Source organism: Chinchilla lanigera, unplaced genomic scaffold (assembly GCF_000276665.1).
Source record: "Chinchilla lanigera isolate Chin_1 unplaced genomic scaffold, ChiLan1.0 scaffold00179, whole genome shotgun sequence".
Lineage (NCBI taxonomy): Eukaryota > Metazoa > Chordata > Mammalia > Rodentia > Chinchillidae > Chinchilla > Chinchilla lanigera.
The window spans coordinates 204912-217829 of NW_004955580.1; the positions used below are offsets into that span (position 1 = coordinate 204912).

The 12918-nt window shown below is 53.4% G+C and overlaps 2 protein-coding genes and 1 pseudogene across 3 annotated transcripts in view; 1 reads left to right on the forward strand and 2 right to left on the reverse strand.

Moving 5' to 3' along the window:
* Positions 1 to 2991: 2991 nt before the first annotated feature.
* On the reverse strand, positions 2992 to 4515 carry Trex2 (three prime repair exonuclease 2). Its single transcript, XM_005414119.1, has 2 exons — positions 4426 to 4515; positions 2992 to 3966 (listed from the first exon to the last, which is right to left on the reverse strand). Exon 2 carries the CDS (start codon positions 3933 to 3935, stop codon positions 3225 to 3227), a length of 711 nt encoding a protein of 236 aa, XP_005414176.1. The 5' UTR covers positions 3936 to 3966; positions 4426 to 4515; the 3' UTR covers positions 2992 to 3224.
* Positions 4516 to 5887: 1372 nt separating this feature from the next.
* The window catches only part of Haus7 (HAUS augmin-like complex, subunit 7), a 19652-nt gene continuing 12621 nt past the window's right edge, over positions 5888 to 12918 (reverse strand). For both annotated transcript variants that reach the window (XM_013509715.1, XM_005414116.2), the window contains one exon: positions 5888 to 5979. In XM_013509715.1, the coding sequence (XP_013365169.1) occupies positions 5909 to 5979 (71 nt within the window). In that variant the 3' untranslated portion in view covers positions 5888 to 5908. The remainder of the gene's footprint in view (positions 5980 to 12918) is intronic.
* LOC102009438 lies at positions 8023 to 10598 on the forward strand (annotated as a pseudogene).

Below are 12918 nucleotides of genomic sequence, written 5' to 3' on the forward strand. Positions count from 1 at the left end.
GGAAGGAAGGAAGGAAGGAAGGAAGGAAGCAAGGAAGGAAGGAAGGGAGGAAGGGAGGAAGGAAGGAAGGGAGGAAAGAGAGAGAGAGAGAGAGAGAGAGAGAGAGAGAGAGAGAGAGAGAGAGAGAGAGAGAGAGAGAGAAAGAAAGAAAGAAAGAAAGAAAAGAAAGAAAGAAAGAAAGAAAGAAAGAAAGAAAGAAAGAAAGGATAAAAGAAAGAAGAAAAAGGAAAGGATAAAAGAAGGAAGAGGAGGGGAAAGAAAGGAAAATTAAGTCCCAAAGGACTAATACAGGGGCTGGGGATTTAGCTCAGCGGCAAAGGGCCTGCCTGGCAAGCGCAAGGTCATGAGTTCAATTTCTGGTACCGGAAAAAATAAAAATTAAAAAACCAAAGGACTAATGCAGTCTGCGAGTGCGAGTGTGCGTGTAAGCATATGTGTGTGCTTGGGTGTGTGAGAGCGCTGTGTGCAGAGATGCCACTACGGGGGGTGGGGAGCCCCACAGGAGCCCCCTGCTCCCCTCGGCAGAGAGCCTTGATCTCAAGTGGCGCCAGGTCTGCCTGCGGTGACGGGGAGGAGGGCGGCCCTGGACTTCCACACAGCCTGTCCCACACCGTCTCCTGCGCAAGGACAAGCCAGAAATGCTAACGGCCCTTTAATTTCAGCATTTCTTACCCTATGGATTGTTCTATCCTCAAATGCCTTGTGCTAAATGTTTCCCAGGGTTGTTCCTGTGATCCCAGCGATATCCCCACTGGCCGTACACCCCAGGGCCTGGTGTCCATCGGTGACACGGCTCGGCCAGGGGCAGGTGAGAGGCCAGGGACGGGCTAGAGCTAGGGATGGTGGCGCTGAGGATTTGCTCAGCAGTGGCCCAGAGTCTCCTCCACACTGAGGCACGTGACAGGCCAGTCGTCCCTGGCACAGATGTGCTGCAGGCTGCTTTGCTGTGGCGAATGTTAAGGCGTAAGCTCATGTGGTCACGTAAGCCCTTGTCCTAGCTGAACACCTGGGAGTGGGAGCACGGGGTGGCATGGTAGGTGCACAGCCAACCTCTCTGGACACTGCCAGACTGTCACCCCACTGGCTGCCCCACCTTACAGGCTCTGGTCTGGCTTTTTTCTTACTTTTGTTCTAGTGATTCTGAGACGTTAAATATTTGGGAATGTTAAGAACTGATTGACAAAAACTATTATTTATTAAAAATTAAATTATATTAAAAATAAAGGAAACATGGATAATGAAACTGTGGTACTTAAAAAAAAAGAAACTGTGGTATTTACACACAGTGGAGTACTACTCTGCCATAAAGAAGGATAAACTTGAGTCATCTGTAGAAAATAGGTACACTTGAGGCCATAATGTTAAGTGAAATAAATCAGACACACAAGCTTAAATATTGTATGGTTTCTCTTATATGAGAAATCCAAATAAGTTAAGAGCAAAATAAAAGCTAGACAATAGGAAACAGGGAGCTAGATCTTTTGCAAAAGAGGACCAAGAGAGGAGGGGAAAGGATGTAAAAAGAATTAGGATGTATTATGTTCACGTACCAACTCCCTGCGCAGAAGATGGTCCTTCTTACTGTAAACATGGACCACACAAATAAAAATTCTAAAAAGGAGAAACTCAAAACCATCCCATCTTCACTGAGCACATTCACCGTTACCGTGGATTGACACACATCTAGGGGATGTGTGGGGTACAGATCAGCGTGTCTTGAGTCTCTCGCTAAGGTCCCCTCTGGTGACATGGGTTGGCGACGTGAGCCCAGCAGAGGTGAAAGAGCTACGCCACAAGTCAGCGCACCGGCACAGCTGGCTTAAGCACTGTGTAGGTTGCCCAGACCTAAGCAAACAACGGCCGAAACGATCTCGATGCAGGTTAAACTTGGGAGTACCATGAAGGCGCCAAGCTCTAATGCAGAGCTGTCACTCTGCTTCTCCCTGACGCAAGATAAGTGAAAGGAACCACATTTGCATGCGAGGTACGAGTCGCCGATGGGGCAGCTCCTGTGTGAGCATGCACTTCTGCTCACAGAGTTCCTGGAAAGCCAGCGGGCCCACACATAGGCGAAGGGCACACCTCCACCTCCGCCAGAAGGCAGGTCATGGCCTGTTGCTAACCAGGATGGCCTTCTGGCTCCTCCCCCGTCTCAGGACGGTCGGCCGTGGACCTGCCTCGTCATCCTGCCACCTCACACTTGTTGCAGCCCTAGTCACTATGACCTACTTCGGGTTCCCCAGACGGGCCTGGCTGGTGCAAGGCTGGAGACTTTGCTCACGTGAGTCACTTGGGCACGGCCACCCCGCCCCTTCTTACCTGCCCCAGCATTTGGCGGCACAGGCGGCCCCAAGAGACAAAAATGCCTCAGGGCGGGGCCCAAGCCAGGTTCCCTGGCAACCAGAAACCCAGTGAGGTGGCTGGCTTCTCCAGGGAGGCCTCCAGCCCTTCCCAGGGCCCGAAGCAGGTTTCTACTTCTCTGGGGGCCGCGGGTTGGCACCTGCTGTGTGCCCCACGCCCATACAAGGGTAGTAGGCACCTTCCTCTTCCCAGCACCCTGTACCTATCAGTCCACTCTGTGAACTGCAACTTCATGGAGCAGGGACAGGGTCCCCAGGTTGGCCCCCAGCAGGCAAGGGCTGCAGCAAGCTTGGCAGCCGGGCAGGTGGCAGCCCTACAGATGCAGCTCGCCTCGCCACTCTGTCTTGGGCACAGACACAGCCTGTGCGCCCCGCGGCCCTGCTCATCCATTTCTTGGGCCTCTGGGGTAACAAACCCAGGGGCTGGTACTCAGGATGACAGTATAGGGCCAGCCAGGCAGGTGGCTGGTGGCTCAGGGTCTACAGCCCCAGCCCATCACCCCTCAGAGCCGCCAAGCAGCACTACCATCTCCCTACCCACAAATCCACAAGGACGGGCCATAGCGGGGTGATGGGGGCCTCCACTACAGCCCAACATGGCTCTCTGCCTCCCAAGGGTCTGGCCAGTGAGTTAGCTGGTGAGAAATTGATGTTTATTGATAAACAGGAAAGGAAGGGGTCGGGAAGAGCAGATTGCTGGGTTCACAAGCTGTCCAGAGGTAAGGCAGGCCAGCAGCCTGGCAGGTGCATGGGTCCAGGGCTCTCCACTGGGCAGGGCCAGGCAGAGGTGCAGCAAGGTCCCAGTCTGGGCCAGCTGCAGGCTTGAGCTGGGCCAGGTGAGGAAGCCAGCGAAGGAGCGAGTGGTCAGGCCTCGCTGTGTGGGCCATCGGGCGGCAGGTACATGGGTTCAATGTGCAGCCAGCTGCGGGCCTGCTCGTCAGCCCAGGCAAGCAGCTCAGTGGCACGGTGCAGGAAGATGAGCAGCAGCGTGTGTACGTCACCCTCGGCAGAATGCGCTGCACTCGGCTCAGCCCCGAAGTAGCGGTGGAACAGGCTGCCCAGGCTGTAGCCCTTGCGGCCCTGAGCCCGGGTGCCATGGCTGTGGGCGCGGTCCAGGCCCCGCAGTGCCGGCAGCGTGTCCAGGCAGACAGTGTCCTGGGGCAGGTGGGCACCCAGGCGCTGTAGCTCCGTGCACAGCAGGGGGAAGTCGTAATCAAAGCCGTTGTGGGCCACGAGGCAGATGGGGCCCTCCTGGCGGCTCAGGAAGGCCTGCAGGCTCCGCACCACGGCGCTGTCAAAGCCGGCCTTCCGGCACTGTGCCAGGCCCTCACTGCTCAGGCCGGTAATCTCGCTGGCCTTGGCAGTGAAGGGCCGTTGCGGGCTCATGCACAGTGTGAGCTTATCCAGGATGCGGGGGAGCACAGGGGCTCCAGACTCGCCACGTTCTGGATTTTCCAGGGAGGAGCGGTGCACAGCAAAAAGGGAGATCTCTGCAATCTCTGGGTCCATGCTGGGGAGCCCAGTGGCTTCCAGGTCCAGAAAGACAAAGGTCGCGGCCGGGGGCAGCTCAGACATGGTGGTCTTCTCACAGGGACAGGGCCTGAAGCTGCCGGAGCAAGCAGGAAGAGGCTACAGAGACAAGGACGTGCTGGCCCCCAGCCCACCCCATGCAGCCTTCGCCTCCAACAGTGGCTTCCCCTAGGGGCCGCCACAGCACTGGGATCAGGGCCCAGGGCCTGTTACTGTCCCTTCTGCCCATGATGGGGCCTCCTAGGGACCCGCTGCCCCCTCCTTTCTGTCCCTCAACCCCACTCCTGCCACACAGCAAGGAGCAGAAAGCAGGCTGGCTGTGATCAGATCAGGCCCGGAGCCCTCCGCCTTTCGCCACCAGACCCATGGCCGGCACAGGCCCAGGCAATTCTGGGAAGGCAGGCAGCCCACCAGTGGCATCTGGCCCGAAGTGGGCTATGGGCCAGCCTCCCTGGCAGAGCAGCACTGCCCCAGCTGGTTCTGCCCGCTTTGGGGCCTGATGGCCATCCTCACCGACCCCACTGCGCCGGCTTACCTAGAGCAGGAGCTGGCTGGCGTCCTGAGCTGCTGGCTGCTGGCACCTGTCTCCGCACGGGCTGCTCCAGGCGGCCTTTAATCAGCGGCTGTGGCCCGCCCCCAGCGCGTGTTGGGCAACCAGGGGCCCGAGGCTGCAGGACCTGCGCAGCCGGCTCATTCGCCGCCCCCTCGCCAGCACACCACCACCACCACCACCACCACCACCACGACACACGCCCGTGTTTACACATCGGGAAGCAGGCTCCACACATGCAGGCTGCCGATGGCAGGAGGAACGTGTCCTCACAGGCACGAGGAAGCTGGGTCCGGCAAAGGTGGTGGGGGCCCAGCAGCAGCTATCAGACCCGGCGGACCCAGGCTACGTTCTGGGACATCACCCAAGACAACATGTCCCCTGCTCAAGACCCTGGCTTCCCCTCGGAAGTGAGGCAGTGCCAAGCCGCAGCAGCCTATGAAGGGGAAGGGGTACTCTCCAAGGACAAGCCCTCAGCGTCACCCAGCCTGGAATGGCTGCTGCCCAGCTGTGGGCCCATCTCCCACCAGGAGGGGGATGGATCCGCTTCGAGTGTGACGGCCCAAGACGTCGAACAGGCACTTAGCAGAAGCTGTGACGAAGGCAGCAGGGCTAGCAGGTAAGGGGACAAGGTGACACAGCCAGCTGGGAGGCCTGGGAGCCCAGGACCAAGTGTGACACCCTCAGGCCTTCATGCCCACCTGGCTCTGAGTGCAGGGCACCATCAAGATGGAGGGTGGCTGTAAGGCCACGCTCAGTCCAGAAGGTGTGTGGCACCCCAAGGATCTCATTCTGGAGCACGAGGGGGCAGTACTTGACAGCAGGGGCACAGAGCAGCCCTCACGGACCTCTCACATAACTGACTCACCTGGACAGCGGTGACTGGGCCACAGGGGCCCCCTGGCCTCGAGTGCCCACAGGACACTTGGGGGAGCAAGGAAGGGCGGGGTCCCACCAGTCCTGCCTGTTCCCAGGCTCCAAGGAAGGGAGGTGGCGGTGGCAGGTGCACTGCTCAAGGAGATACTGGGTCACCCAGGAAGCCCAGGGAGCTGGGCTTCCGGGACAACCAGTCAGGTGACATCAAGAATTTCCAAGCGGGTACTGAGCACCTGGGCAGGCGGGAGGACAGGCCAGCTTCCGGGGCACAGGGCTGCAAGGAGTGTGCCCTGGGACCCTGAAGTTGCAAGGGCAGGGTGGGCCACCTCAGGCTGCAGCAAGGCGGGGTGGGTGGGACATGCCAAACTTCACTGGACAGCTGTGGGAAGGAGTGTGAGCAACAGGTAGAGGGGACCTGGGCCACTTCGGGACAAAGGAGATCACGCAGCACAGGCTGGAGGGGAGAGGGGTGACACAGAGTGACAGAGGCAAAGAGCAGGTGAGGGACAACTTATTGGGGGAGCCTGAGGTTTCCCATCCCTCCCACCCCACCCCACCCCCCACCCCCAGGAGCTGAGGCTGCAGCCCCATACTATCCCATGCCCTTCTGCAGGCTGTCGTTGAAGATCTGGTACTTCTGTGTTAGTTCTTCTATTTTGGTGGCTGCAAAGGAAAGAAAAACATAAAAGCCAAGTGAGGTAAAAGCTTCCAGGCTGGGAGAGGTGGGGCATCGTGCTGAGTCCCCTCAGCGATGGCAGGGAGGGCCCGAGCTGGCTCTTGAGGAGCTCACAGCCTGAGGCCCAGTGTCCACCGTGGCCCTTGGGGAGCTGCGAAGAGGGCCTGTGGGTCCCAGGCTGCATCCCGCGGACCACAGCACTGCATCAGGGCCCGGGCCAGGCCATGCTGTCCCACTACCCCCACCCGCCACTCCAGCAGCCAGGGGTTGTCTTGATCTTGATGGTGGGTTCTATCTGACTCACACATTCCCAACGTCATGAGACAGACCCAAGGCAGCTGCTGTGACCCGGCTTCCCAGATGCACATGGAGCCCACCGCACGAGTTCCCTAATTTCTGTCACACCTGTTTCTTCCGTCCCTTCTTCCTGGAGTGTCCTCGCTCATCCTGCCTGTCCCCTCCCCTCTTCCAGCCCCAGGCTCAGCAACACACTGCCTTTCACAAGGCGAGGACAGTACCACTGACCTGAGCTGCACTGACGGCCCCAAGTCATCAGTCTCTGCCCACCCCAAGGGGGGCCCCAGGGTAAGGCCTGAGTGGGTGGCTCTGCTCAGAGCCAGGACCTTCAGCTGTGCCCTGGGGACCAGCTGTAGCATCATCAGCGCTACTAGTGGTGTCCAGGGAGCGGACATCGCCCAGCAGACGGTGCCTCCCCTTTATCAAATGCAGAGGTGCTCCCCGCTCTGCAGGGAACCCAGGCTCCGAGAGCCCAGCCTCTCAGCCTCCATCCAGCCTCAGCGCTCCCAAAGCGCTTCCACCAGGACCACTCCGGAGGTCAAGCACAGCTTCCTCCCTCCGAGCTTCAGCCCCCGACCCCAGCTCTGGAGCTCCCGGTGGCAGCGGGCGGGGTCCACGCTGGCATCTTTAAGGCTCCAACATGCTCCGGACTTAGAAAGCAGGCCCTGGACCAACTCAGCTCTGCGGGCGTGACATGTCCCTTCCTCTCGGCCCCTGGGGCTGTGAGTGCCACTTAGCGCTCGGCTCATGCTCCCATCTCCTCTCTGTTCTTAGAGACTGGACACCTCGTTCTGTTTTCCTGGGCTCTTCCAGGTGTCCAGGTGAGGGTGGATGGCATGCCAAGCGGGCTCACGGGTACGTATCTGAGTGTCAGCTGGGTCACACATCCAGATCTTCTCTCTTCACAGTGCCCACTGCACCTCACCCACCCCAGGCGGCGAGAGTAGCCATTTCCAGCAGGGCCGCTCCCGGGGAGTTTGGAGCAGTGCTGCGCAGGGCGGGGCTTGGAGCCTCGGAGGCCAGGAAGGCACCTGTGTGTACCATTTTCTTCACAAAACAGCAGGCAAGGGTTCCCGCCCTGAACACCTGCCAGATCCCACCCCCCAAGCAGACCGGCCCCCCACTGCTGCCCGGCAGCGCAGCCTCCTCACACTCCTGACTCCCGCCTTCGGCTCCCGTCCACCTCACAGTGGCCGCCCATCAGCGAGGAAAGGGAGCAAAACCCTAACCGTTTCTCCAAAGTCAGTCTGGGAAGCAGCTACATGTCCATGGACAGACAGATACATGTCCATGGACAGACAGAGAAACTGTGTGGCTGCTCACTACACTCAGCCCCTGGGAAGGGTGCACCTTGAGACTGCAGTGTTAAGGTGAAAGAAATGGGACACCAAAGCTTAACTATCACATGGTTTCTCTGAAAGGAGAAACCCAGGGTACAAACCATCTAAAGAGCAAACTAAAAGATACATAGTAGAAAACAGGGAGATAGATCTTTTGCAAAAGGGAAGCTGACCGAGGGACAGAGGGAGGGGAAGGAACACAGAAAGAATGAAGATGAGTCATGTACAGGTACCACTCCCCGCAAGGAATGCAATCACTGTGTACTAAAAACATGGACTAACCAAAAACTTTTAAACCCTTCACAACAATTCCAGTTGCAGACCTCCTCTGGCCAGGCGTGGTGGTGCATACCTGTCATTCCAGCGCGCAGGAAGCCGAGGCAAGAGGATCGCTGCTAGTTCAAGGCCAGCCTGGACTACACAGTGAGTTCAAGATTAGGCTGGACTACACAGCGAGACCCTGTCTCATAAAACTAAAGGAGGGCAACCCATTCAGAACCCCTCCTGTCTCTCAGGAGCTATTCCCTCTTCCATTCCTTTCCCAATAAATTTTCCCACTTTTTTTTTTTTTTTTTTTGGTACCAGGAATCGAACCCAGGGCCTTGCACTTGACAGGCACGTGCTGTACCACTGAGCGAAATTCCCAGCCTTAATTTTGCCACTCTTAATCTCTATAACTCCATAGAATACATTCAACTTCAAGGAACACAAACTCAGCGTATCGGACAACCAGCAGGGTGAACTTCTGTTTCTCATCTTGGTCTTTAAACTCTCCTCAGCCCACCGAGCTTCTGAGGGTGGAGCCTCTGCTGTGCTTCCCTTGCTCCGCTCTCCCAAGAACCTAAGAGTCAGTTCTTCATGAAAGAAGCACTGGACTAGGAGCCAAGAGTAACTCTTCACTAACTTGGTATTGTGCAAGTCATCCTACCTCCCTGGATCACAGCTGCCTCATCTGTAAAAAAAGAAGATAAAAATTCTTTACCTGTCTGAAGAAGAAGTGGGTGATAAGGAAAAGCAGAAGCTCCTTCCTCCTGACCTGATATTGGGGAAAAAATGAGGTGCGGGACCACTCTACTATGGTATTGCTTGCTCTGGGTCCCACATCTACTTATCGCTCTTCACGCTGTGCCTAGAGACATGGACAAGAGAAAAGTACAAAATACCGAACCTGTGGCCAACGCAAAGATAGAACCGCCAGATACTGGGCTCTATTCTGATGAGTATCTCAAGCAAGTTGCTGATGTGCTGGAAACATAAACCTTTCAGAGAAAAGCTCAGAGAACAGACACAGAGGAAATAAAGAGTGGGAAGCCAAGCAAAGAGCTGGCCTTAGTAAGTCACCTCGTGAGGACAAAACCTGACGAACTGAAAAGGCAAGAAGCTGGAAGGTTAAGAATGCCAATTACAACTAAATTAGATTCCCTTTAAGATATAGGGCAAATTCTCTCTGATGAATGTGATCGTTATCTATAGCCAAAATGTACCAATAAAATCTAATATAAAAATAAAAAAGATAGAGGCATGGACCACCAAGCTCTTCTAAAACAATTTGGTCACCAAAACCATATGAACCCTGGCAAGTTTGAATCCACACATTTAGATATGCTAATCAAAGTGGCAACAAATGACCTGGAACAGTACAAGACTGCACACGAAGAATTTAAAAACATGAAACAATGAAGGAACATGAACAGAGACAATATTGAAAAACACTATATAGAGAGAAAAGAAGAATCTAAATTTGAAGAAATGATGGGAAAGCATGAAAAATCATCCCGAAGTTAATCATCCAGGAAACAAAGACCAACTAAAGGAGGTATGAGAAGAGGCTCACGGACCGGACCCTAACGACTTTGATCCCAAGACATTTTTCAAGCCCCGTGACGCCAACAGTGACGGATTCCTGGATGAACAAGAATTCGAGGCCCCGTTCACTAAGGAGTTGGAGAAAGTGTATGATGCCGAAAATGAAGAGGTGGAAGAAAGGCTTCGAATGAGGAAAATGTAATGAATGAGGCTGTTACAAACAAAGACTGACTGGTGATGCGGGAAGAATTTTTTAAAGCTACAGAAATAAGGAATTCTTGGAGCCAGAGAGCAGGAGACACTGGATCAGCAACAGTTCTTCACAGAAGAAGAACTAAAAGAATATGAAAATATTATTGCTTTACAAGAAAATGAGCATAAGAAGGCAGATGAGCTTCAGAAACAAAAAGAAGAGCTATAGCAGCACGACCAGCTGGAGGCTCAGAAGCCGGAGTACCATCAGGAAGTAGAGCAGATGGAACAAAGAAACTTACAACAAGGAATCGCTCCATCAAGTTCGACTGGAGAACTGTAGCTCGAGCCACACACGTCAAGTTCCCAAGAACTTGGAAGAAAACTGTTCATTCAACATTTGTTTCATCTTTTAACTCCTTTTCTTTCGTTCTGCTTAATAAATATTTTAAAGCATAAAAAAAAAAAAAAAAACCAACTCCTCTGGCAGACAAGAGCGGTGAAGCTCTCAGCGGAGGCCCACTCCCTGCTCCTCAGAGTTTGGACCCATCCCCAAGAAAGACATGCGTGGACTTCCTCACTACCTTCCCAACTAACCCTAAAGGCCTGAGGAAGTGGCCTTGTCAAAATGTGGCCACGAGCATAATTTGAAATGCAATACAGCTGCTTCCCAGGGGTCTGCACAGGGCTACGCGATCCAGGACAGACTTTCTTTATATGATCGCACTCAAGCCCAGCACTGTCCCGTTGCTTCCCAACTCTCAGGAAAAACCCCGTCTCTCACCCTGACCACACTTCCTCTCCAAATCCTGCCCGCTGTCCTCCTTGATAGTGTCCCTTGATCTAAATAAACTCTTGACTGGTAAGTGGTTAAAACAGCATGCTAGAAAATATGTAATGCTAAAGAAGTAATAGAGGGCCGGGGATATGGCTCGGTGGCATAAGCACCTGCCTGGTAAGTGCAAGGTCTTGACTTTGATTCCCAATATTAAAAAGAAAAAAAAAAGAAGTAATAGAAAAAGAGAGGATTAAATAAGATCTAAGAATTATAGAAAACAAAGAACAAAATGGCAGATGTAAATTCTACCTCATCAATAACTATATTAAATGCAAAATAATTTAAAAACTCTATCAAAAGGTAGATATTGGCAGAATGGATAAAACAGGCTAGCAGTCCCTCAGGAAGTAAAGCTGAAGTCATGTTGTGAGCCAGTGATTCTCCTAGGCGTAGACTCGAGAAGTGAAAACATTCACACGCAGACTCATACGCAATGCTCACAGCACTATTAGTCACGACAGACAGAAACAACCCACATGCCCACCAAGGGACGATAAACAACGTACACTCGATCCACACAATGGGAAATTACTCAGCCATGAAGTGGAATGCACTATGTGAATAAACCTTGAAAGTAGTATGCTCAGTAAAAGAGGCCAGGCACAAAAGGCCACATAGTTTATGTGTCTATTTTTAGGATGTCCAGAAGGAGCTGGAGCTAGAGGAATGGGGAATGACTGCTAATGGTATGGGACTTCCTTTTAGGGTGATGAAAATATTGTGGACTTAGTAGTGATGGTTGTACAACTCTGCCAGTATCCTAAAAGACTGGACTGCACACGTGTAAAACGGTGAATTTATGGTATGTGAATTAAGAGCTCAGTAAAACTATTATGAAAAATAGGGCTAGGGTGTGGCTCTGCAGTAGAGCCAAGGCCTAGCGAACCCCGGGCTCGATTTGTAACACAAGAAAGAGACAGAGAAGGGACAGAGATGAGAAGAACAAGGTAAAGAAACTACCTTCCTTCTTTGTGCTTATTCTGCCATTTATTTTCTAATCTCCTAAAATACAATAAAGGTACGATAGGGAAAAAGACAGACACAGAACAGAGAACCCTGAGACCCACGTATGTATGCATACTTAACTCAAAGAGGTGATGGGACTGTAAGCCGAGGGGGGAAAGAGTAGATTTCCATTACATGATGCTGGGACACTGTGTACCCACGTAGGACAAACTGAAGTTGGACCCCCACCCCACCCCACACCGCACCACACCCAAAAGTCAACCCTGGAAAAATGACTAACCCACCTGCAGACAGTAATGCTCTATAAAGAGCATGGAGCACTGTGTGCTGGAGTAGGAAAGCCTACACTTAAAGTAAAATCTACTGTGTATGAAAAGACCACATAAAAGGTCTGTAGAGATAGTGGAAAGATATGTGAGGACTCATGTGTAGAATATAAACAGGGTTGTGCATCCATGAGGTAAGATGAACCAGCCCAACAGAAAAATGAGAAAGACTCAAACAGGCACTTCGTGAAAGAGAAAAGTTCAATGGGCAGTAAGTGCATAAAAAGCTACAACCCTGCTAGAAATCAGACAAATGCCAAAGACGGAATGAAATGCCTTTTTATACCTACCAAATAGGCACCCACGGGAAAGTCAGACCAGGGCAAGGGGCACTGAGTGTGTAGTGCAGTACGCTGCCTCCTATCCTGCACAGGCGGGTGGGCCGCAGGGCAGGAGGGAGTGCTTCTGCCCCAGACTACAGAAACTGGCCGCGCGTGCACAGGGGTGACGGCCAGCATGCTCACGGCAGCAACCTCACTGACCACCCGCACATGCAGGTAGAGCAGCGCGGAAAAACAGCACGGCGAACGCCGGGGCTGGAACGCGACACATGACAGATAGCCCGCTGCTTGGTTTTGTAAGAGAAACGTTCCAAAACACAGCCGCACTCATTTGCTCGCATTCCTCTGCGGCTGCTTTCTCGTGACCATGGTGGCACTGCGTCCTGCCATGGACACCACACGGCCCTCCAGGCGGAAAACACTGACCGCCTCATCCTCGACTGAGAAAGCTGGCCGACCTGTGCCACATGGCAATGGAACGACCCAATTACAAACAGAGCACAGAAACCTGGAAAAGAAATAATGATCAAGTCAAGACAGCAGAGACTGGGGCAAGCAGGAGCGGCACACCGTTCCACTCCCCACCTGGGCTGCGCTGACCCAAATACCCACTGTGAGATCATCTGATCTGGAATACAGGGTTTCACATGAAACCGGGAAAACATCCACACCAAACCGTCTGTAGAGCCCTAGCAGTTGATGCTGTCTGAAAATGCTGTTTCTATTCTTCAAAAAGAACAGACTTAAAATGTACATGTCTACAATTAAAGAAGACAGGAGAAAAGTTAGTTAAAAGTGAGTTCAGCTGGGGATTTAGCTCAGCGGCGAAAAGCGCCTGCCTGGCAAGCGCAAGGTCGTGAGTTCGGTTCCCGGTACCAGA